The sequence below is a fragment of the Pararge aegeria genome, chromosome 20 (assembly GCF_905163445.1).
Source record: "Pararge aegeria chromosome 20, ilParAegt1.1, whole genome shotgun sequence".
In the NCBI taxonomy this organism is placed as follows: domain Eukaryota; kingdom Metazoa; phylum Arthropoda; class Insecta; order Lepidoptera; family Nymphalidae; genus Pararge; species Pararge aegeria.
In genome coordinates, this window is record NC_053199.1 from 5,843,550 (window position 1) to 5,870,927 (window position 27,378).

At 35.0% G+C, this 27,378-nt stretch overlaps 1 protein-coding gene across 7 annotated transcripts in view; it reads right to left on the reverse strand.

Moving 5' to 3' along the window:
* The window catches only part of LOC120632507 (protein unc-13 homolog A), a 64,173-nt gene that overhangs the window by 25,678 nt on the left and 11,117 nt on the right, over positions 1-27,378 (reverse strand). For 3 of the 7 annotated variants that reach the window (XM_039902323.1, XM_039902321.1, XM_039902319.1), the window contains 5 exons: positions 26,155-26,287; positions 25,663-25,769; positions 23,941-24,082; positions 23,671-23,797; positions 22,681-22,821 (listed from right to left, as the gene is read on the reverse strand). In XM_039902323.1, coding sequence (XP_039758257.1) covers positions 22,681-22,821; positions 23,671-23,797; positions 23,941-24,082; positions 25,663-25,769; positions 26,155-26,287 — 650 coding nt within the window. Of the gene's footprint in view, positions 1-22,680; positions 22,822-23,670; positions 23,798-23,940; positions 24,083-25,411; positions 25,519-25,662; positions 25,770-26,154; positions 26,288-27,378 lie in introns of all 7 variants that reach the window. The other 4 variants (XM_039902324.1, XM_039902322.1, XM_039902325.1 and 1 more) reach the window with 3 other exon arrangements.

Here is a 27,378-nt window from a genome sequence, read left to right on the forward strand (position 1 = left end):
CGATTGGCGCAGTTGGCTGCGACCCTGCTTTCTGAGTCGAATGCTGTGGGTTCGATTCCCACAGCACGAACCCATCGAACACGTTTTTCAGTGTCTGAGTGTTTATCTGTATTTTATAAGTATCCTAGTACAGTTAACCGAGTACCCATAACACAAGCTACGCTTACTTTGAGGCAATATGTGTATTGTCATAATATATTCATTTATTAGAGAACTACCTTTACTGGTGTGGAAAAAGGAATACAATTTATATGGAAAAATCTTATTTGACGTGGATTAAGTTACGAGCAGTCCTAAGTTTGTAATCCTTGCAAATAAATGCAAAACTATATATCGCATGTTTGTTTGTTTGTTTTATCTTAACGCCCTTACTAAGTATTGATTGAAGATTTTTAGCATACAGTTACTTGAATGGACGGAGAGTTATATAGGCTATAATTTTTATCCCAGGAACTGAGACGGTTGCTACGGGATTAAAAAAAAAAGTTATAAACACTTAAAATAAAGTATATTTTTGATGCCTTAGTGAATAAAAAATGTTTGCCGTAAAGATAGTGAATCAAATTCAATTTTTGATGATCAAAAGCAATAAAATCTTGTTACCTACAAAGCTTCAGTGTGCGGGACCGTGAAGCCTGAAATTCCATCACACTTGACTGTGTCGAGTACTCGTTTTCAAAAGAGACTGTAATTGAGACTACAGTAAAATTGTAATATAAAATTTAGTCGACGCAATTCAAATTTGAAACACCTAAGGAATCTGTTTGTTCACAGACAAGAGGACCTGAATAATGGGCGTCTTAATTTTAGATAGATTTGTCTGTGCGAATTATGTATTGCACACGTAAAGTATACAAGGTACGTTAAGGAAAGAAACAACACCGAAACATAAAATTAGTTATTTAGGTGTACAAAGGTGGCCTTAACGATATAGCGATCTCTCCCAGACAAGCTTTGGTATATATACATCCAACATGGTTTTTAATTGTAATACACATATAATTATCATATAGTATTTTATTGTAAAGAGAGAAGATTTATTTGATTGTTTGTTTGTACCGAACAGGCTCCAAATCATCGTATCATACCTGGACTATCATAACTTAGAAGGTAAAAGTCAGTAGGTACAACATTTGTCGCATCGTCATCATCGTACAGAGCCTATAAATACCCTACTGTTCGACGCAATTATTAATATAATGGACGCAATATAACGGGATCGAGCACGAGATATGCACGTGCTCTTTTAAGCACGTATCATCATCATCATCATCACTTCAACCGATTGACGTCCACCGCTGGACATAGGTCTTTTGTAGGTAATTGTCGTGGACTGCTTGTTTCCAGCGGATTCCAGTGATTAGTTTGATTTTGTCTGTCCACCTCATTGGGGGATGACCAAAGCTGAGTTTTCAGCTATGGTCGGTTCGGGGTTACTACTTCGGCTTTGCGACTCGTTGAGCTATGTCTTTAACTCTAGTTCTTCTACGGATCTCCTAATACTCCTAACATTACTCTCTCTATAGCCCGCTCAATGACTGAGAGCATTTTAAGAGGCCAGTAAGCATGTATAAATAACGCAAATTTCCTAACTCCGGACTGGTAGTGCTGTTTTTTCGATAGCCGTTATGTATGATTTTCGGCAAGCCCCGTGTATAAAACCTAGATCCGGACAATCCGTACATCCGTGAAACCAGATGAAAGCTTAGCTCCAAAACTTCATCATGTATATTGTATATAACATACAATTATATACAATATACATGATGAAGTTTTATACATTAAGGATATATAATGTATTATATATCTATAATGTATAATGTTTTATACATTATAGATATATAGATATATAAACATTATAGATATGTAAAATATATTATGTAACTAGTCGTTAAAATTTCTTGGGAAGCGAGTTTGATCCTCGACACGCACCTCTAACTTTCGGAGTTAAATGTTTTTATATTTGAGCAATTAAATTTAATATCACTTGCTTTAACGATAAAGGAAACCTGCGTGCCTCAAAAGCTCTCTATGATGTACTCGAAGCTGTCCCACACCTTCAGCACTAGGCCAGCGTGGCAGACTACGGCCAACCCTTCATCATTCTGGGAGGAGATTCGTGCCCTATAGCGGGCCTGTAATAGATTGAACATGATGAACAATACGTAGGTATTGTTTTAAATATTAAATCACTGCGACAGACTATTAGTGCCTTAGCAATTCGATTATACATACAGTTCGTGAAACTTGAGAGGATCCCATGAATTCCTCATTTCCTACGTCGGTTAGAACCGGGAGAGCAATTAAATGCGCAAGTTGGGGCTTTATGCTCTTAATTCGCATAATTTCCTTGGAGAAGGCGTGCCGATATTTTGCCTCCATTTAATTAAAAGGCCGTTTATAAATCAACGGGAGATAGATTAGTTTAAACGGCACGTTCCCTCGTTACGTGGTGAGGTATTTTAAGATGTAGACACATATATACCATTGAACCTTCATGTATAACTCCTTCATATATAACTTCATATGGGTTAAATTTATAATATAAAATAAGATCTTACTACTATTATAAAAACAAAATTTTCTATGGATAGTTGTTACTCAATCACGTCTGAACTGCTGATCAAATCTGGATGAAGTTTGGCACAGATACGAGTATAAGGTGGAAAAGCAAATGTCTTAGTTTTATCCCGCAAAAACGTAAGGTTGCATACATTTGTTTGTATTTTTCGCAGTGCAAGGTATCAAGACAATTTTTGCGTAGTAGTAGTTTAGTCGCAGGCAACATCTAGTAAACGATAAACAAGCTTGGAGATGAGCTATTGCTTTAGCTGGAAAGTTAGTGTAACTCATTTTATAATAGAAGCTTGTATTCCAAGGAACGGTCACAACTATACTAGTTGTTGTTGTATTAGACCAGCATTAGTAAGATGCTTTATTGCCTATTACAATCTAGCTTATTCACTTGACTAATGAGAAACTTGGTTTTAACTTAAACTTCTACTTATAAATTTTTACAACTATATTCCAATAAATTGACACATCCTCTAACTAGGATTTAGCGTTCATTTTGTCTCGTAACCATATAAGTTTTATTAGATGGAGATAATAAAAGGAATACTTGGCTTAATTTATTTCTTGCTTTTACTTAGAACATAGGTTTGTTGTTTAAATACTTAGTTAACTAATGCATTCATCGAAATTCAAGTACAGTGGAAAATATTTAATGTACGAATCAAAAGTACTTTCACATTGCATATTAAAATAAAGAAAGGTTTTGAATTGTATTTTCTAAGACTTAGAGTATTTATTTGCCTACGTGAGGAAATATATTCCTACGTTTATCATGATCAAATCTAAAAATGAATACTTTTAGTCACGGAGTGTTTCATAGATCCAATATATTGCAGAAGGCAATAAAATCAAACGCCTGTCAAGCTCAGAACTCCCTTGAAAGCAATAAAGCTGCGCAATTTCTGTCACTTCAAAACGTTACAAATAAACGTGGTAGCAGAGCAATGGTGGTATGTTAAGAAGTTCTAAAGCAAATAGACTTTTTTTTATATGAGACTATCTCGTATAACCTAAATTTGATCTGATTGGAACTATTCATAAGCGATTATCAATCCGCACATCATCTATTGAAGGTCTGGGATTACCTCTAATTGTTCAAATTAAAACTGAGGAGATCCAGATGAACCAGAAGAGACCAATTAGAGTTACGAAGCTAAAGTAGCTAAAGTGGAATAAAAAGCTTGGAGAATAAATGGACGTTGGGATCCCAAAGTAGAATAGCACAGCTCCGCACAGCAAAAAAGATATTTGGGAGATGCCCTCTACGGATGTAAATTCCCTGCGACTTGTTTGATGTCATCCGTCCGGATGACATCAAACAAGTCGCAGGGAAGCGTAGAAATCCGGTACCTAGCAAAGGACCGTGGAATATAGAGAGCTATGACGAGCAGTGGATCTCAACTAGTGAAGATGATGGATGAGCAGTAACAACAATTGAAGGGTATATTATCTATTAGGGTGAAACTTTGAATTCGTTTTGTGTGCCATTTAGTAAGCATTAATCAAAAATTTATAACAAGCAACAAACGGTCAGTAAAATTAGGTTAATAATCAAGCTTTGAACAGCCTTAAGGGTATAAATAATAAAAATACTTTTATTGTGTTGCCACAGAAAAAAATACAGAATTATAAATACTACAGAGCAAGTAAGATAGTTTAAAGGTAATTAGTAAGTTGAAGCTGTGTGTATGATATATCGACGTGGGTAGGATTTTGACTTCACTTTTAGATGGCCTAATTCGAGTCCCAATACGCATCTCTAACTTGAATAAGTTATGTGTGTTTAAAGCAATTCAAATATAACTTGCTTCAACGGTGAAGGAAAACATCGTGAGGAAACCTGCATGCCTGAGAGTTCTACATAATGTTCTAAAAGGTGTGTGGAGTGGTGGACTACGGCTTTAATTCCTTCACATTGTGGGAGATGACCCGTGCCTTGTAGTAGGGGTATATGGGTATATGGGTCAATAATGGGTTTGTATGATGATGATGATGATGATGATGGGATTAAGTTGGATAGAGGGTATAATTAGGAAGCTTTTTCGCTATAGGATCTTTTTAATATCCAATGAACCAAATTTGCACACTATTAATTTAGTAGAATGTTATGCTCTCTAAAATAACTATATTGTTTACCAACATCTTTATATTGTACAAACGTTCTTGCAAATAAATGATTATTATTATTATTATTATTATTATTATTATTATTATAATTATAGCGTTCTATTCAGGGAGCCTAAGGCGTAAAATAAAATAATATTAGAAATAAATATGAAGACTCCAAAGATGAAAAATTCCAATCTTAAAAATAATATAATTGAACTGAAAAATCGTCCTACATCAAACATCGGGTTAGATAATACCCAATGTGTTGTATATTGTAGGCAATAAAATTAAACGCCTGCCGAGCCTTCAGCCCGCTTGAAGGCAATAAAGCTACGCAATTTAAGCGACATCAAACGTTGCAAGCAATTTGACTTTATAAAGAGCAGATATACTTTTTTTCATATAGGAAAAGCAAATTCGGTCTAAGATTATACAATTCGTTTGGTTTTATTATTTTTAAATCTCAGATTAAAAAATAAATTGATCACTGCTGATCTACTCGTAACAGTACCTTATACAGTAGCCCGAATGAAATCTTTTTCTTTATTAATGATTGAGATTATACGATTATAGATATATTTTAAGCATCTTGCTTATAGTCAATGCAACGCCGGATAGATTTTTCCCGGTACTGAAAGAAAAATTGCATTTGTTATCTATTATCTTGGCTTCACAGCTCGACTGAAATGAGCCGTGAAATTTGCCATAGAAATACCTTTCATCCCGGAGACTTCAAAGAATAGAATTCTCAAATTAAAATAATCTTTATTCATGTAGGCCCAATTCAGGCAATTATGAAGCGTTCACACATATAAATTTACATAATTGTGAGCTACGTTCGCCAACTGAAACGTAAAGAGGGTTCCAAACTTGACTTAGTCTAAGAACAGCTCACAAAAACTTAGCCGGATATTTTTTTTTGTTATCACTATCTCACAGTTCATTAATATTTAGCTATGTAGTTAAATCTATTCACATCCAAGCTTTTCTATCGTTTAAGTTACCCTATAAGCTTTACTTTTAATCCTGGGAAAAACTAACGTTTTGGGATTTAGAACACACAAACGGCGGAAAATATTTATATCTAGTTAAGTAAAGAAATTTTTCTACATGTACACATTTATAACGTTCACGCCCTACGCTGACATTTATCTTACTTACAGCCGAGACTAGACGTAAATGGTGACTGTGCGATTTTCGCTAAAGTCTCCTAAGAAATCCTAATTTCTCATGTTACAATGTTTTACCAAAAGTCTGCCAGTCCTCGACATGTATTGTGTGATTTATGTTGACGGTTAAAGTTAAAAACGCTGTAAGTACAATTTATTCTTTTTCATTCCTGTTATAATATGAAATGTTGGAACAAATGTTGGACAAAAATTTTTACAGCAATCCTGGCTATTGGCTTATTTGGTTATTGCCTATGTTGGCTTGCCTCCAGGTGAAAGAATTATAATGCATACTTTTGTTCCCTGTAAAGCACCAGGGGAACGTCCCTAAGGCATTACATATATTTTGCTATGTTCCGCTTAGCAGGAAAGCCGAACTAGATTTTGTTTAATAGATATACCTAGCTTGCATTCGGAGATATACAAAAGAAGCTTTAAACGTACTGCAAACAAACAATGAAACCATTCAAAAATGAATATTCAAGAGACACTACAGTGTTATAGTTTGTTTTTTCTTGAATAGCAAATAGGTATGCTATGCAATGCCAGAAGCTATAGATTTACATATTCAAATAACTAAGTGTAATACTAGTAAAATTTTACGAGAATACTAAATTGAGGGTTTTCTCCGTAAATTGGAAAAGAACTGCTATTTCTGCGTCTCAAATGCAACATTCAAACTTAGAACACAGATATAGCGAATAGGACGCCATATAAGAAGTAATGGTGGCGTCAACCAATCACGGCCGCCATAAGAACGCCCAAAGTCGCACAGCGGGCGATGGAGTGAACTATGCCTGGATTATGTCTATGCAATCACATTAGAAATGTGAAGATGCATAGTCTATAGAACCAGAGTTACCGAAATAACGCGTCTCGATGCTGAAGTGGCACCTCGGAACCTCAGAACGTTCACTTGTGATTGTCCAATGGTTACACGATTGAAGGCTAATGAAGGGCGATTATGACGAAAATAACATCGCTTTATTTTCTTTACATATTTAATAATACAAGCCGAACTATTTATCTGCTACCAGTCTGATATTAGAAAATCACATAGCTTTAGCTTTATATTTTGAGATCATGGTTGAAGGCGATTTCGCAGCTTACCTCTCTCATCTACGCTGGTAAAACAGCAGTTAACAGCTTGTATGAGAATAATACGAGAATGTTTGGAAGATCAAGATACACATCAATATTTGTTTATATATAAAGTAACGTTTACGTTTGTACAAATTTTCTACGATATAGAATATCCACTCGTTTATTAATAGTTGACCTGTACCTAAAATTTGATTATAAATATAATATGGTTATAGTGGTATATATTTATAGTATAAATAGGTTTTATGCCAGAATTGTGACATTCTGTTTTACGGACGACCATTTTATTATCATCATTATTTTCACAAAAACTGACATAATTCAATATCAAAAATTCCAATATAAAATATTGCTACAGATATCCCATTGTAAAAATTCCAATTGGCTGATGAGGGTTCAACGGAAAGAATAGCCTCTGGTTATTTTTATATTATTAAATTTATATTCAAAAGGATATTTTGTGGGGAATTTTTTTAGTAGTACTAGCATGGCCTTCGACGTTATCCGTGTGGAATTTCTGTACTTATTAACACTGGACTTTTAAAAGTACACAATGTGTGTAGATTTAAACTACAAAATTTAGTTTTATTCTGTTGAAGCCTATGTGTAACAAACACCCAATCATCTTCACAAACATTGACGTTAATAACATGGACAATCATGCACTGCTAACCGCGGTTGTCGGATGATACGATTAGGGGAATATAACAGAGAACGGGTGGCAGCGTCCTCTGTGCTACTACTACCAATTCTTCTTCGCAACGATGATGATGGGCAAACCCTCCCTTTGGAAGAGATCTTTAGTCAAGTAGAGATCTGTACAGTTATAGAAGATTGATGAAGTTAATTTTAATGTCGTCTTGCATAACAGATATTTGCCTCAATCGGTAATTCTTTCACCTTTAAGGCAATTATGCTATGGAACAATCTGCCTGCTGAAATCCGTGGAAGTAACTCCCTTCCTATATTTAAGAGTCGTCTGAAGGACTACTACCTCTCTTTGTGTGATGGCATATTAAGTGGTTGCTTTATTATTGTTCGTAAATTATGTATTAAAATCTACTTTAATATATTATGTATACTCTATGTTTTTATATTACGTTTATTTATTTAAATCATCTATGTATTTGTATACAATATGCATTTTTGGTATTTATGTATATATTAAAACACTCTTTAAGTTCTCTTTAAGTCCTTTCTACAGGTTAAGGTGTAAGAGATTGCTTACAGCAATATGGTCGCCTTTGCATTTCTACATTGTTTACTGTATACTCCTTAATGTTTCTTTTCCTGTGGGTTTACGTGCAGCAAAGTGTTTTTTTTCCGCTCAATGTAGAGTATGTAATGTCTATAAAGCAATATTTGATTTCATTGATGCATACAACTGGCGTCGTTAAATTTTATCTCGGCAGCATAGTGTAGGAGCTACCTTTAAAGTAGATTGATTTTCAAATTACCCCAAACCCAACCGCTATTTTTCACAACCCTGCCAAAGAAAGGTCTCAACAATTAATGACTGGTCAAAAAATGTTTTTCAATACCTATTCTTCTCCTAAAGTGACGCTTGTGTTTTCAACGTTTTCAAAACTCTAGAGTACAATGCCCAATGACCACAAGGAGCACAATGAGCTTAATGACGTACTAAATTATCACCATTATCTGTTGACGTTGTGTGTTGGTGGGTCTTAACGCTCAAAATTATAACATGTTAGTGACACCAATAGGACCGACAGTAAACGTGCTCTCCCGTGTGACATGGGGCGGGAGACTACCAATTTCTTAATTCTGGACTGATATAAATATTTTTAAATAGAAAACCCCAATATCTATCAACTTTAAAAGTTTAATATCCCGGCCTCTAGAACAACTAAGTAATGTCTAGACTCTAGAAATATAAGGTTTTACTAATCTCAGTACTAAGAATTCGTTTGAATTCTGTATCCTAAACTAGAACATCCCGTATTAAAGATACAGGATTTTCAATTTAGTATAACGCAATGAAACGTAATAACGTAATGATTTTGTACGTGTGTGTTTTGTTTTTTCATCTGACAAGTATCAGTTTTACAAGTCCCCTAAACTTTACGATCCGCCATATTGTTGTGGGAACTTAAGATGGCGCTTAATGCCGTAACACGTCGCGAAGCTGAAGTTGCAATGGGCCGGGCACATAATTCGGAGAAAGGATGGACGTTGGGGTCTCAAGGTGCTGGAATGGCAGCCCCGAACTGGTAAGCACAGCGTTGGTCGACCCCCAACGAGGTGGACAGACGACATAAAGCGCGTCGCAGGAAGCCGCTGGATCCAAGCGGCACAGAACCGTGGAATTTGGAACTCCCTACGAAAGACCTATGTCCAGTGGTGGGCGTCTATCGGTTTATATGATGAAGATAAAACGATACTAAATAGACTAAAAGTAGTGCTAGCCATTTAAACATGTTTCCTGTTCAAAACGATGGAGTTTAGGGGCCTAGGCGAGATTGTTTTTTTGGTTGTGATTTATATTCGATGGCTTTGCTGGAAAGCAAGTACCCCATCTATTATGATAAGATGCCGAAAAAGAATTTATCTTAGAAATCTTTGTAGGTGAGTTCCGTACGCAAACTCTCAGTACATTTAATATTGGTACCTACTTTGAGCATGTTGTATATAAAATGGTGCTCGGTACGTAAAATTTTCCTTTCTTTATAGTAGGTACGTTTATAGAGGGCTGCCGTCCGTAAGACAATAGTTATATTTATGTTAACGCTGTTTTAACATAAATATAAATGAACTAGAAGACGTTCCTTAAATTATAACGTTGGGTTTTGAGCAGTGGCGTGCATAGAGGGTATGCACGGGGTATGCAGATGATATAAAACTTACGGATAGGCATTGTAAGAGTTATAAAAAGCCTACCTTTAAGTTTTATATCATCTGCATACCCTCTTTGCAAACCACTGGTTTTGGGGGATTTTTCAAAACGTGAATAGCGCATCGACTTCTTTAGCAATCGTCATCATAGTCATCGTCTATTAACATATTAAGATATACTTATATATTTTAATACTTTGAAAATGATTTAAATTTTATGTTATGGAAGAACGGCCTGACACAAGTGCTACTTCGTAGTAAAACTAATAACTTTCTAAAAAATAGTCCCTATTTCGATGAATTACTTATCAACAGTAGGAACAAAAATTTTTATTTTTTATGTGTCCCACTACCACAGCTTTGTGGTATTTAGTTGAAAGTACCAATAAGACAGTATTTAGCAATCAAAATGTGTTATATGGACAGCGTACGAATCGTCCGTCATGGCGTACAGGCCAACGATAGTAGATGAGCAGTAATGTAATTAAAACTGCTCGCGAGCGAGTCTCACGACCTCTTTTCCGTAATTGGCAATGTAAGAGCATATAACGTTTCCCCCGTGCAAGAACACTCTCAACGCTAAAATTGTTTACAAACTTGGGCAGAAAACTTTTTAAATAAAATGGGAGAAATCGCTGATAAAACGAACTTCTAGCAACGTCTGTTATAGAACAATGGCTAAAGTTTTACAACATCTTGTTACACTTTACATATTAGTTCAGGTAAAAAAATGCACTGTTGTTTCTGATTGTAGACAAAGAAAGTTATTTTAAACTAGATTTTGCCCGCGGCTTTGCTCACGTTTAATTTTTGTTTTGGTAAACTTTAACAAAAAAGGTTTAAAAAAATGTCTTGCTGCAAATAAAAAAATATGACCGTAAATTACTTAGAAAATCAGAAACTTTCAAATAAATTTTCATCCCCTATTTGATGTCTTTGGACTTGGAATTTTTAAAAATTGTGAAACACGTAATTGTGAATCACGAAAACCTTAAATCAAAGTTTCATGGATGTAACTTGAAAAATAAATTGATAAATGAAGGATTAGAGCTGTGCGTTGATAGATCAGTTAGTCATTCAGTCAGTCTGTCACCTTTGCATTATATATATATATAATATATATATATATATATATATAATGCAAAGGTGACAGACTGAATATATATATATATATATATATATATAAGGAGAAAAGTGATGTATGGTTTACAAATTGGGCGGGTAGCTAGTTTGTAATTACAACATATTTTAACGTTTTGTAAATCTACCCCATGATATACTAGTCTAGAAACGTTTGCGTAAATCAATCTCAGATAGCGCAATTTTATTTACAATTTACTAAAACTAAATTTATATCGACATTCAAAATTCAGGCGCCCAGTTCAAAAAAGAATTAAAACGTAACAAAGGGATGAAGCGGCAGAGATACATCCACCGATAGCGTGTTACGGGGTTTTGTACCTGTCCATTTCAAAAGCCTTTTGCTCGTAAAAGGATTTGGGGTGTATTTCGACTAATAAACCGAAGTGGCATTTTCATGTACAAATCGGATATTATATTATTATATATATTTACATGAGTTCTTTGAATTAAGATTATACAGAATCCTCGTTCAGCTATTATAATATCCAGTGCATTGTGTCACAAAACAGTAAAAAAGCACTGCAAACGTCTCACTTTACACCCGCGGAATGTTGGTAGCTCAGAAACTTTTTCCCATTTTTTGGTGAACGCTTAGAACATTAGAGGTAAAATAAATACTGTCAGCTGCTAAATGGTATACAGTTTTTTTGAGAAGCCTTTCTAAAGTGGAGTTTATTTTGATGAATCAATATTAGTCGTATATACCGTTTCCGTATGTTCCTAATTCTGTGCATGAGTTATATGATCTATATAGCGTGATCTGTATCTTATCTCTGGTGTAATACTCAGCATTTCTTAAAACCATTATAATTCGCATAGCTTAAGAATCGAACGTAGGACCATCAACATTCTAAAAATGAGGCAGAATGACGACCAAAATTATCCACTTTAAAAAGAATACCGTAACACTACATCTCATGGTCTATAAGATAAGTCGTCAGTTCCAACTATCGAAAACAAACTGCGGAAAGCTTCAACAGTTTATTCAGTTCTGAAGTATGGGATACTAATGTTGGGAAATTCCACGGATATCAATAGAGTATCTATTGGTCAAAAAAAGTGCATACGCCAAATGGTGGGAAAGGCCCCATTCAAATCGTGCAGCATATATTTTAACAGATAGCAACTTTAGCTAAATCTAATCCAGATCTATTCAGCAAGGTAACTGATTTATTTCCAAGGCGCACTCGAAACAAGGACATTTAAATACAATCGTTTGAACGATACGGAGACGGATGCTCGCACAAACAAACAACGAAACTAAAATGATAAACCTATTTTACTAACTTGATGACTGACCCTTAAAATATATGAATATATTTCGTGTAACAAGTTTAAAATATCTTAAACTAAGTTTAAAACCTAATAAGCTAGGCGTCTTTAGAATTGGCGGACAAGCAACTCAGATAGGTTTTCCCGCTTTAACGTTTTAAAAAGTTGTAATTTGCCTGGGAGCAGTTTTTAAATGAATTTTCTGACCCACTTTTTAAATTCCAAAAAGAATCTACTTTAAATGAAGTACATTCCACATGAGATTTGAACTACCGGAAGCTTGTAGCTTGTAAAATTGGACCAATTTCCGTACAGGAAATTTTGATCGAACTAAATAGACAAAAAAAAAGACTTTTTTTATTATAGAAGTAAAAAGGTATTTAATAATACATAATATCCTAGCACAGTTTGTTTTTTTCTGTTTATTAACTAAGAATTTACAAATGTTAAATTATAAAATTGTAGTAGGACAACGCAAAAGTGATACCTCTGTAATGTGAAAAATGTGCAATTATGGTGAAGAAAAACGGGAAGGAATGAAAACATCGTGAGAAAAACTGCATGTCTGAGAGTTCTCCATAGGTTTGTCATAGACGTGTGAAGTCTAATCCAAAAAATCCTAAGTCAATTCAAGTCAAGTCAATCCTTGGTCAATTTGATGGACTACAATCTAAATCCTTTTCCAGCCTGTTGTTGGCTGGTTATGGGTCGATAATGATGGTGATTATAATTTTTTTTGACTAAAACTAAAAATACCAATTGATTTAATCTTCCTAATTAACACTAAATAAAAGCTCTACGAGAAAGCTAGTTAAGAATAAAAATGTAATATTAGAGACTATTAAAAAGTAAATTAACCGTAAAAGTTTGAAAATTATCTTTTAAGCGTTATAAATAACTGTAATAAAGTCTGTCTTGACTTTACGGGGGAGATATTATTTATGATTTAATTACCGGTAAGATCACCCCGGAAATTACCTGGACTAGTCTCACCTTTGAATTCGGGTCACTTTGTTATACAATGATAAAAATATTAGGTACATTATCTTTATATTTTTTATAAGTTTGAATACCAGCTTGTACCTGGTATTTTTTTACGAGAAAATACACTTTAAAATTGAAATATAACTTTCATTTAATTTATTATTTTGAGTTTGGGACGTTCCACGATGATAAATTGCGATTTTATACCGACAATCATACTTTAGTTCTAGAATATTTTTTTCCACATAAACATAGTCCACATAGTCGGTTGTTACATAATTATAAAATTGCCCAAATTGCAATTGAGAGCGACCCTGCTTTCTGAGTCCAAGGCCGTAGGTTTGATTCCCACAAGTGGAAAATTTTTGAGTGTTTTTCATTATCTGGGTGTTTATCTGTATATTTTAAGTTTTTATGTATGTTATTCATAAAAATATTCATCAGCTATGTTAGTACCCATAACACGAGCTACGCTTACTTTGGGGCTAGATGGCGATGTGTGTATTGTCGTAGTATATTTATTTATTTATTTATATGCGCGTATAGATATCATCGTATTCGGCTTTTACCCGAAGGTGGTCCATACAAGAATAACAATTTATAATTATAATACGTAAAACAATTTTATCTTTAATCATAATAATTTTATAGATTCCCATTATTGTTAGTTTTAATGATCTGTTTTTAGTAGGGATTTAAATAAAGCTTATTATTATTATTATTATTATAGATATCATAGCTTCAAAATTTAAATATATGTTTTATATTTAAACATGTCAAATAAAACAACATTAGGCGGTAGCTTAAGCTTATTTGATATTGGGTGATACATTGTAGAGATTGGTGTACACAAAAGCATAAATAAGCTGCCAATACGTCTGTACGATTTATTATACGTGTAAATAAATGTTTCATTAACTTCCGATTAACATAAGCGTGGATGCCCTGTCTTAACACGTAGAGGCTTCGAATAAGAGAATTCAAATTGTTTTTCACGTAGGTTTTCAAATAATGAGATGGTCTTATTATTTCAAGACCTACGTGCCAAAATTGGACTGCGTTTTGCAGGAAAGATTACAAACGTAATTTATATATAAGACTATTAGGTACTATTAGGTAGGGGTGTTTGAAACTTGTCATCTAGGTTATGGGACGTCGGTTATTCTCATAACTTGAAAAGTATAGACGGTGACGTGCTAGCTACAAGATTCCCCCGACGCGCATAATTTCATTATTTCTATTAATAAGTTACGTAATAAGTTACGTAATAAGGACAAAAACAGCATTTTGAAACTCTAGTGGGCATAGGTTCTTATATGTATCTGTAAGTATATAAAAAAAACTCGCGGTTCCACGCGACTTTGTCCGCGTAAAGTTTTAGATAAAAATTTAATTGTCCCTTCCAAACTGTCACACTAAGACCCAACACGTCACATCGCCTACCCGTTATTCCTTAAGAATAGGGCTATTAAATTAGAAAAAAAAATAATTAAATTCAACCATAGTAGTTTCAAATGATAACGCATTCAAACAAACAAACAGAACAATGATTCGTTTTTTTTTTCCTAACGTCAAAGGTTGTCTGGAAGAGATCGCTTTAGTGATAAGAACGCCTTTGCACGCTCTATTTTATTTTTATTATTTAAGTTTCTTCTGTATTTGTGTTTAATTTATATAAAATGTGTGTGTGCAATAAAGTGTGCAAAACAAACAAACAAACAATTTGTTCTCCTTTCCTCTTCAGGTTTATTTAAATTATAGTTGAATATAATAATTGATGAACCTATGAACGGCAAGACCATGAATCATAATTCATTCATTAGTCTTCAGCGTATTTATGTCCATAGCTGTGCATTATTCTCCTATAGCATAGACATTTTAAGTACCACACTCCGACTTAGTAAATTAGTTAAGAACCGATACCGATTGGCAGGCTACATATTAAGGGTAAAGGTTTAATATCATTGCCACACCCCACCTAGCATGTTTAAATATTCTTAGCGCGACAAAAACCCCGAAGAGTTGTAAATAGGTGCCTAATCCGTCTACTTTGACACAGGTGAGATCGTATTTACATTGTGTTCGTTTTTGTTACTGTACAATACGAATTTTGCTTTGTAAATGAACCTTCAATGCTGAAACAAGTTGTGGTCGAGTTTTGTCAGTCTCTAAGCATTATATAACTTTGTAAAATGACGCAAAGTCTACACCGCATAGTATTATATTCAAACCAACGACGGTCGCTCAAAAAGTGACCCTTGAAAAAGCTTTTCGCTCACCTTTGATCATTTATATTTGTTTGTTATCGGAGCAGCTTTGTTAAACATTAATTTAAAAAAATGTAATCGTGATACTTACTACGACATTATATTTAAAGAAATTGAGTAACTTGTGCAAATAAATATGTGCAAAGGCGGACGGACGAGACTCAAGCAAATATGTGAAATTCAGAAAATTACCGGATTGTATTAAAAATTCTACCCCAAAAGATAGCTCCTTTTTAGATTTTTTTGGTAAATTAAATTTGCGTTATTTTTAGATTGTTTTATTTTCCTTGCATATTTTTGTTTGATAGCTAAGTTAGCAATAAGCACATTACATACGAATTATAGGTAAACGGTAATTTTATTTAGGCTAAGTTTTATTTAGGCTTTGTTTGTCTAGTAATTAGCATTTCCTACTATCAGTCGGGTTTGATTCCCAATACAGGCCAGTAACTAACTTTTAAGTCCAGCCCGAACCCGTACCTTAGAAAGCACGTTAAGCCATCGGCCAAAGTTATAATCAATATGTGACTATCATCCTTAGATTCTACCAACCTGCATTTGACTGCGAAGGAGTTAATGCTCTAATTGAATTAATTCTTTCCTGTGCCCAGAAGGAGTACAATAATATGAGGAAGAAACCTAAACAAAGAATTTCCTTCAATATTTTTTGCCTTAAATTAACCTCTCTGCAAGTCCCCAGACAAGACGAAAGCGTGCACGTCAAAAACCCGTATTTATGCAAAAACCCACGTCTCAAACTACCCTAGTCTAACAAACATTCGTGACGCCTAGTATCAGATTAACGTAGAGTAGCGTAGTGCAAAAAACACAGACACACATAGACTGCTAAAACCATAACCCTTCCTCAGTTGGATATTAATTTCTTGTTTGATTTATGAAGATGCGAATTGTCCTCCAATGATTTTAATTACGAGATGTTATAATCCCGGAATTTCGGCAATTCCTTTGCAACAGTGGGAATGTCAAGCACATAGTAATAATGCTTTATTAAAATATCTTTTGAACGTTTAATGTTTGTCTGGTGGTTATGACTTACGAGTATGAGACTCTGCTAGGGTTTTTTACTAATTTCCTCGCCTGGTTTGAGCCCATGATCGGGTTAATTTTAAAATTTCTAATTTGAGTCTGGCCTAGGGCTTGATCTTAGGTTAAACCTAACGCCAAAAAAGTAGCACCAAGCAAAGAATGGTGCGAAGAAATCAGTTGAGGGCATGGGTATCATGGGATCTTTGCATTGATCTTGCACACAGGCAGAATATTATCCTGGTAGTACTTTCCCAGAGAAGCTTCGTCACGAAAAGCTATAAAATATATACTAATATTGTGGACGGTAAACCCGACGAGTTTGTTTGGTTCGAATAAGAAAAATAATTTTGTGTTTTATATATTGCAAATTTTTGTGAATGATTGTTAGTTTTATAATAAAATGGTTATCTACCAGCAGTGTGGAGCTAGCAAGTGTCGTTCTATTGCAGCGATGCAGAATCTTTGTGGCGCCATCCGGTTTGGTAATGTGCAGACCACCGCAGGGTTAAGGCCTAACATACCTACCATGGAGGTTTTTCGCCCACACAGATTACGGGCCGTATGATTACCTCCACGGAATAGCCCCAGCGCTGGAGAGACCTATAACAGGGCGTCCCCCCAGAGATCGTCCAATCACCCCCGCCAGCTCGACAACGCGGAGGCACAAATGGTGACATCGATGCCCATCGGATTTGACATCATCCCCGCGCGCGCCGGCGTCGACCTCGCTGACAGTGACGCAGAGACATCGCACCGACACGACAAACCAACAGGCTAAAAGCCAATGATGACGGGCCAAAACAACTAATAATAGGGCAGCATAGCTGCCCTGCAAATATGACCCGGGTAAGGAGGGGTTGCCTCGAGGCCCGTACTCCCGACCGGCCTAGTGGCGGCTTAGAGATGACCCGCACGCGCTTTATATCATAATAGATACGCAAAATAGGAGCGGAGCGTCAATAAAAAATATTGCAAAAACGGGAAAAACAATTCCTTTTGACAGATTCCGAATGCGTTGAACGGTTAAAGTTGCCTTTTAAAAGGGCAAAAAAAGTCTGCGACAGCGACCTATGTCTTTTAAGGTTCATTCAGTCTATTATTATAATTGCGAAGATGTGTTTGTTTGTTTGTCTGTCCTTCCATGGTGTTTTAACTAAGCGACCAATCAACATAGGCTTCTTTCTTTTTAACCCAGGTTTGTTACTCAGTTTTTAACAAAACTAACAGTTCCAACGGAATTTGTAAAATAAAAAAATGTAATAGAGCGGGCAACACTAGCTTAAAATATAAATAAATAAAATGTATCACAACAGCAACTCGTTGCACCGACGGGCGTTGAATAAAATTCGTCATGATACAAATGCTATCTCAGCTTGCTACAAATCTGCACTATATTTAGGCAACTCAAATACGTGAAAGTTATGTAAGTTTCATACTGTCTGTGCCAGCCTGCAACTTCAATATTCATTTTTTCCAATTTAACATGTCTCTCTTTAGCAGTGCGACCAATTTTAAAATGGAATTCCGGCCAAAATTGGGCTTAAAGTCCTACTAAATTCTGTCGAACTTCTTTTTTATTCTGTTTCTGACTAACGCTTTGCAGACCACATGGGAAAAAAATATGCAGCACTTCAATCGAGCTAATTTCTAAAGTAGGATTAAAAATAAATGTAATTAAAATAATGAGACATAATATAAGCGTGTATCTCCCAACTAAAGCGTACATGCGAAAATTGTAGAACCTGCCATCTAATAACATGTTGCCTCAAAACTACAAATTGGAGTCGTTGGTAGTCTTATCGCTTATCTATCATCGTTGAACAATACCGCGTAAGTGAAGAACAAACTACTACTATCTACTACAGTATTAAAAATTAGTGCTTAATTTGAAAGTAGAACCAACTTATTTTCCTATCCGTTGCAATTAATTAAAATTAAAATATATATTTATATATTTTTTTTCATTAGTAGGTACTTTAATTTGGGCACTGGTGTGAACCAGGATCTATTTATTATAATCTATGATTGTATGACAAAAGTTGATCGATAACAAAAAGTAATAAAAAACGAAAAAAGTGACATAACGAGCCTGAACTCTTCAGGTTTAAAATAAGAATGTCGATACATTTATAAATTTAAACAAAAAAATGCAGGTCAATGTACCCAAAAGTATGAATAAAGGTTTCATTTTAGCATTAGCCAGCAGTTTCGCTTAGTTAGCCGCGTCTAAAACTTTCTACATTTATTAAAAAGTTATCCCATCAACTTGGGCCTTGGCTACTTTTATTCACGCCCGACGTTTTCACTGTTATAATATATAGTAGCATCTAGTTTACTAAAGTACTGTGTTATCCTAATTAATATTGTTGGTGCAAAAGTCTGTTTGTTTGTGGTCCGTTCTTTAGTTACGCAGCACTAGAGCAACAGATGACGTAAACTCTTGGATAAACATACTTTACGAGCCGTAGAGTTCGATGACCTCCCTGCACGGCTAGCTCGGGCAAGAGACATTTTTCTCAGGGAAAAAGACAACATTTTATATTCTCCCAAAGTTTGCTAGGTAAACTTCTCCTATACCCTGTTACCATGCTTTGGCAGGTGGATACGTTAATTTTATCCCTTGCCAGGAGATCGGGGATATATTTTTTGTCTCCTGCTTATGATATCCGTGCTCGTGCAGTAGTGAGCTTTTGGTTTTGTAAGTGGAAAGTCCCGGATTCGATACCCGGCAGGGGCAATTTATTTGGCTAGTCGAAGGGTAGTGGCTAGTTACCATCCGATTAGGGGTATGGGTTAGTGATAAAGTATTATTTTCAATTATCGTAGTATTATAAGAAGTTATACCACTTCATGGTTAGTAGAAAGCGTGGAGACATTTTTATTTTCTGTGAATTTTTAATCAGTTGAATCAAAGGACTCCATACCTTTTTAATTAACCACTGGATTAAAAAAGCAATATGAATCATAGTGAATATAGTAATGTTTCACAGTTGAAACGAGAATTTTTACCATTGCAAACACATTGAAAATATATATTGATCACTGATCGTGAGTTATTTGCTACTGGGTGTTAAGTTGGCTTTTGTTCTTCATCAATACAATGCCTCTCATCAATGCAATTCTTCATAACAATTGGTTTAGAAGTTCTGCGTCATGAAGTTAACATCTCTTAAGGATGTTCTTCTTCTTCTTCTTCTAAGGATGTTATGATAACGGAGCAATACATGCGTAGATAACGTTTTTTGGATGATCTGTAAGGTGATTTATAAAACCGGCTAAGTTTGTTATGGGCTTCTTCTTAGACCAGGGCGCGTTTAGAACTCTCGCAGCTTTAGTTTAAGTGGATGAATGTAGTTCATCTCACTACTACATAAATTTTGTATATTATTATGTAGCGTACTCTTCAAAGTGCTACCTACGTGCCTATTTCAATACAGAAAAACTTGACTTCGACTTTGATTAAGCATAAAAGACTTACAAAATAATAGTAGTTGTCACGGATAATATCAAATGAAACTTAATGATCATTGTAGATTGTAATTCAATCGCGTTTTGGAAGGAATTTCACAGTTAACTGTGTGATGACCGAAGTTTGATCGACAGTCAGTTCTAAATTGGTTCCAAAACGCTTGGGCCAATCAACGCTAAGTTGATAAGAAAACCAAATGACATTGCTTAATTTTACTTAGGTAGTAAAATTAAGCAATGTTGTTGTTTCAGAAACACTAGTGATAAATCAACGATAATTACTTATTAGCAAATTAGTGAGTTTGATGATCAGTAAATGGCCATAATGATAGTTAAACTAATCAATACTGGAATGCATATAACTCGGAGAACGGATGGATGTTGGGGTCCCAAGGTGGAATGGCAGCCCCGCAGGTGGCCAGACATTATCATCTAGGTATTATTAGTATACAAGTTATTAACATCTAGGTATACTAATATTATAGAGGAAAAATTGTTTTGATTCTTTGTTTTTTTGTTAGCTCTGAAAGTACTGGATTTAAGCATTTCTTCGCCAAAATAAGTTAAACTATCACGAAATAAACAAGGCTATAATTTATTTTCAAAAGAATTGGATATCCATAAGAAAATTGCAATAATGTAACCAAAAGTAGCAAAATATTGTCTAAAGTTCATTATTTGGAGTGCGCTGAGAAAACTAATGATGATACATACAAATGATGTACTACATGATTAAAGTACTCGTTATTAAAAACAAAAAAGTCAGCAAGGGAGTATATATAACTATCATAGTTAAGTCGCAAGAAGCTTCTGTGGTCTAAAATTTTATTAGTTTAGCCAGTCTGCCGTGATTTGGTAACACACATCCACACCAACCTTTGCATTGTTAATAATAATATTATATATATAGTATAGAATTATAAATAAATAAACAAAAATATATTACAATAATACACACATCGCCATCTAGCCCCAAAATAAGCTGATGAATATACATAAATACTTATAATATACAGATAAACACCCAGACACTGAAAAACATTCATGTTAATCACATAAACATTTTCCAGTTGTGGGAATCGAACCCACGGCTTGGACTCAGAAAGCAGGGTCTCTGGTAAGAAGGAATATTGGTAATATTATAAGATTTTAAGTACATATTATATTTGGTTTCTACAAAGTTACCAAAAATTAAAGATGAGAACTCAAAATAAATCGACTCCTAGTTGTTCAAGCTAAGAATCAAGTTAGTGAAGTCTACATATGCAAGTTTGAATGGAAACCGCTGAACAAAATTAAACTCCCATCTTTAAATTACTTTATTGTTTAGTTTATTTGCTAAGTTAGCGATTACTCGGAACTACACTGTGATTATCGGAACGTTGGCTGATGGCCAAAAGGGCATGGTGCCAATGTTCTGAACCTGTTGAGTTAGCCATACCCATATTATGTTGAAAAGTTACCACAGTCATGGTGTAAAAATGTAAGTATCCCTTCTTTCTGCTTTACTTATTATAAATCTGGAATATTTTATGATGTGAATATTTTATGATGTAATTGAAGTCTTTTTATCTCGACAAAGAAGTTAGCTAGGAACTGATGACCACGAATTGGATTTATATATTTTTACTTTCCTTAAAATATTTGTTAAACAAATCGTTGAAGGGTGACTTAAACTTGGTAGGGCATATAAATTGATTTCGCGATAAAGCAACCTTAACTAACTGAACAACTGAATAACTGACTAACTGACCCAAGTCCAGAGAGACTTTGGCTTAAAAGTTTAAATTGTGCTTTGGAGAGCACGTTAAGTCTAAAATATGTTATGATACAAATATTATTGAATATTAAAGGAATCACGAGACGGTTAAAATATAAGTGTATGTATTTATTTTCATACAAAGAAAGCAGATAAAAAGACAGAAGTCTGTCCTACGAGTACATCAAGGTTAGTTTGGGACTCCCTGTTTGTCGTTACATGGTTTTTTCACATCTCTACCTGGGTTTTCTCAACCCGCATCGGTCATTTGTCGCGACACAAATCCATTCCTACGCATACAGACATTACTAAATATTTTTCGTTTACAATTTGGGATTCTTTTTTGATCCTTTGGTTTCCAACCTCTTTTAAAAAATATTACTGACTGCTAAGTACAAAAGTGCAATAAAATGACCGTTGTTACATCTGCTGCTGCTGTATAACTTTCCTCCGAACACAATCCCTACGGCAATAAAGTGATAACATAGAAATACTAAAGCCTAAAAATGACCATTCCACATTTGTATCAATGTAATATAATTGTTTCAAACTCAACTGCCTCGGTGGACAAGTTGTTAGCATGTTTGACTACAGATCACGATGTCGTAGTGGTCGGTTCCCGGAAAGCTCATATTTTGTCAGTTCAGCCGTCAGTCCTGGTTATCATTACTTTTGTGTGATACTTAAAAGTGAAAGCTCAGCAACCCACAGGAAAATAGTATTTTAGGGATATTTTCCAAAACCAGAAGCGTTTCATGATAACCAACCATAAAAGCTTCAAGACAATATTTTTCTTGCAAAACTGAGCACGCTTTCGATTCCTATAAGCCTGAAAAATTCGTATTGCTAACGCAAAAAAAACTTTTTTCTGAAACTTAAAATCACCTGATTAATGGTATGTAAAGAAAAACATGTAATATATATCACTTACTTGAACGTGATAAGGCGCCACTTTCTCTTCTCCTTTGATCTCGACGTTGATGTGTAGTCTGATAGCTCCGGATACCGCGGATTTGTCTGTTCTCTTCTCCAAGTTGTACCATACGTCCATTTCTCCAGATAGTGTCCGGACCTAAGAAAATTTTGCCTTTGAATGATTGCAGACAACATACTCTATAAAACCCACCCCGCCAAAATAGTTTGAATTGTGAACTTTTTTGTCTATAAATGGGAAATGTTATTGATCATATTACTTTAAAACTCGTAAAGTGAGTGATAACTTAACTAATTACTATAAAAGTCATGCACGCGTGGAACGGTACCAAGAATCTTCAAGCTTTATCGTAATCTAAGTTGGTTACGGTTACAGGGCTTATGTTGATCATAAACCCTGAGGATGGGTAAGGCTGGTAAAGGAGCCACTACAAGGCACGGCTACTGCACTACACTACACGAATTGGTAGACTTATGAAAAACTCTCAGGCATGCAGGTTTCCTCACAAATTGCTTAAATTAGAAAACGCACATAACTCCAACAAGTTAAAGGTGTGCGTGCCAGAGATCAATCTCAAAAGGGAAGTTGAAGCTATTTCCGCTTCAAGAATGCTGGTTGATGATTTTAATCTTAAAATATCGCGTTTGTATAAATTCAATTGTTTTTTAAATTTCACTACTAGTTAGCTCTTGAGTGAGTTGACTACCAAACCTACCTACCTACCTAACCTGTTGAAGGTTTGGTAGTTAAACTTAACCCATACTACTAATAGGTTTCCGACACCATGCCGGCACTCTAAATCGTTTTGCAGACCAGAAAAAAATCAGAAATTAAAAATTGCTTCATCGGCCCCGTCGTTTGCCGAACCCAGGACCTTCTAAATCACTACAGTACTCACCACCAGCTAGATTATCAAATTATAGGTTACTTAGTGGCATTATTAGAATTTCCAAAGTTCCTCCGAAGTTAAACATTCGTATTATTTACCTCAATGATTGTTTGACCCAAGAAATCGTCGGATTCCCTCGTCAATTTTTGCCGAAGTTTGGATTTTAAGTCGTTGTCTTCGTCCCAAACTCTTACTTTTATCCGATCCGAGGAGTTGTGGCATTCACTGGAAGGAAAATGGCAATTTAAGAAAATCCAAAAGCATATTTTTGCCAACTTAAATAGCTTTTTTATGAATATCATAATCATTAAGGAGATAGGAACTCACGAAATATTATTTGAGTTAGAAAATTTCTGTCCTGTACTTACAAGTAAAATTTCTCGTTCCACACAGGATTCAGTTCTTGGGGCATTGTTCTTGTTCTCTTCTTTACTTTGCTTACTTGGACGGTTACGTATGGATCCGAAGTTCCACTTTTATCTTTTGCTATCAGGCCTTGAGCGCAGATAACTATAGTTGGGGAAATAGTTATTTTAGTATAAGACAAATACTAAGATATTTTTGCACATTTAAAGAATTTCACAATTAATATTTCGTCACTCTCTCCTCGTTCAGTTTTTTTGTTTACAAAGAACCAAAGTACTTCATTATAATTACAGCAATAAGGTTAAAGCGCCTTTATTGGCATAGCAAAACAAGTTTTAATAGGCAATTGCTTTTACACACTGCAGATAAATAATAGTGATTACATTTTACGCAAATTAATAGAGTTAGTTTAATATTCTGCTGCATTAAAGTCATCAATTAGTAATGAGATGAGTTTAGCAATATATATCAATCACAGTAATAATATGAACCTACATAATTAACTTACCTTAGTTACCAAAATTACATTTGGTATTACTTTCGCGAAGATCGGATGTTTGTAGATGAGTTCCTGCAGTACCGATTCGGGTTAAGAAGACGATCAAATCTACCAAATGTCTCGACTCTAAAACAACTTGAACATAGCGACTACATTCGCAACTTCTAATGCAAACTTGATCAAGATAGTAAATATCAAAGTAAAATTTTATGCACGGGGATGAAATCTAATTATTGTGGAATTTTCACGAATCGAAAGTTCAGAAGAGATAGATAGAAAGAAGAAGGAGAGATAGATTTTTCATTAGGCTCTGGTAAACATGTCACGCATGCTTTCTTTTCGCTAACTTTAGATGCATTCACCTAGTTTGGTATAACTCTACTAAGGGGATCGGAAGTTCTATTTTTTTTTAAACAAAAATAAATGATAACTCGCCAATCAAAGATATTTTCCGCTCAAAAGTGTAGGGTCACGGGTCAGTAACAGTAGCAAACTTTGTATAAATTATGTGAAATTCATGCAATTATTGTGTAGATCAATATCATAACAGATGTGCTGCCGGTTTGTGGTTTGCAGTCATCGTAAATGTGAAGTGTCTTAATGTTATAAAAAAATATACAGTTGTGTGTGCACATTTTGTATTCATCGTAGTATTATTTATCATTGTGAGTGTCTGATTCGTGGAATTTCCTTGTGTTAATGGTTAAGAAAGCTACGTATTTGTTAAGAGAAGTGAGTGGAGGCGGTGCACTAACGACCGTGAATGGACTGGGTTAGTAGGTAGTTAAAGTAAGATTGCATAGAGCTTTGATGTTTGCTAAAATTGCCTTTTAAGCTAATCTCTCGGTAACGTACATTTTTTTAATAATTTTAACAAACATCAAAAAGTGGTATAGAGAAATTAGGCGAAGTCATTTCTAATAGATTCAAATCTGCGAGCGTGCGGACCGTAGCCGCCAAAGACCACTGCAAACCTGTGATGGCGATTTTGCAGGACCATTTGGAAGTCCCTTCTATAGTGATTTGCTCGGCCTGTTCGAGGCTGTCTATGTGAGTGTCGGGATCGACGTTAAAAGTCCGCCTGGCCGCCACATGAAATGAAAGACACGAATCAATTTAGTGTCGTGCTTGTGTTGTGTTTCTGTTGAGGGCCTGACTGGTGTCACCGGAGACTCCGACGTTCTGATCTGCAAATAAATGGATTAGCCACGACACATTTCCGAACCTGTGATAGCGATCTTGGCGCTCCATTTCGATGTGCCATCGAGGACGGATTGCTTCACGGTGCTCATGTGTGCCGAGTGCCCCTCTGTTTCGATGCTGAAGACTTGTCTGTTACACATACATAAGTGTCAAAACAAACATATCAAGAGAGCTGTGTTATTATCCATTATGTTTAACGATACGTTAAACAACAATTTTCACTTTATCACCTTCTTTTATACATTAGAATACAAAATAACTTTATTTATTTATGTTTTAGTACCATTGACGAGCAATCAATAGAAAAAAAAGTTTTTATATGCAATAAACATAGGAATAATGGCAATTTTGTGAACACTACTTAAAATGAAATATATTGCATGTACCCACTTATTGATATGTAGGTATTTTTATGTATACCATATTTAAGTACCATAGAGTTCGCTATTCCTTTTGATATTTTTTTGTGTTATTGTTAAATCGATTTTTTAATCCTTAATGATAGATAATGTACCTGATTAGTTCAAAAATTTCCGGCTTGTCTCTTTCGCGCTGCTTCATCCTTTCCTTCATGGCAGTAATTATTGAGTTAGCTTTATCTTCAGCGCCATGTTTTGAAGACTTTTCAGCCGCCCCTGCGAAACACACTGCTCAGGCGGTGCCAATACTGTTCATGTTTGCTGCGGGTTGCGCCGGGTGGGCACCCCGCCCTGCAGTCAGGTCTGCCACGACTACTCAAAGGACACAACCAAACCAGATTCCAACTTGTTACTAAACTTCGTGCCAACCACAAAATATTATGTCAGATCTGATAAGGTCGTTGACCTCGAGCGGCGCCAGCCGAGGCAAACCCGAGCGCGGTGCCTTTCAACAAAATAATATCCCAAAGCTATTTTACACTTTTATATTTCACTTCGTTTAATCACTCACTTTTTTTTGTGCATTATCAATAGCCTTCAATAATCCACAAAAGTTGTACCAAGTAAATAGCCTTAAGATACACAGAGATAATATATTCCACTCGCGTCATATTTGTAAAAGTATTATTTGTTATTCGAGCAATATTTACTTTTGATCGAAACGTTACGCTGTAGAGAATTTAAAGTTGTTCAATAAATCATATTTTCCAAGAGATACAGAGTTCAAACATAAGGATGTAAGAGTAAAAGAAACACAAACGCGGAAGTCTATAAATCAAAACACGTAAGAAGGAAACTAAGACCACATATAATATCGAAGTGGACAGATATTGGATTGCGTGCACACATCGCTAACAGGCACATTTTTAGTTTTAGTTTTAGGGGCGCTTGTGTTCTTGAAGCTTTTAAGGCATTTTTTTTTAACAGAGCGTGTTAAAGTGTGGAAAATAAGACATAGACACGTTAGGCATTAACATTATTCAAGGGCAATTTGACAAGTTTCGGCGCTGGGCGGGGCAACCCGTGGGGAACAAATGGGACCGATATCCCTATCTACGTGATTTAAAATTGTGTACATTTCGAAAACATCAAACTTAGCATCAATTTCTATGAATGACTTATTTTTTTCATTCATACTATTAGTACAACAAATAAAAGTTCAATTTCAAACGGAAACGAATTGCAGGATTTTTTTAATAGTGTTTTTTATGTAAATAAATTGACATTGTTGAGAATAAAACTAATTGTGAATAAATAAGTGATATTAAAAAAATAAAAGAAGTATAAATTTAAAAATCTCTATTGTTTTTAATTTAAAA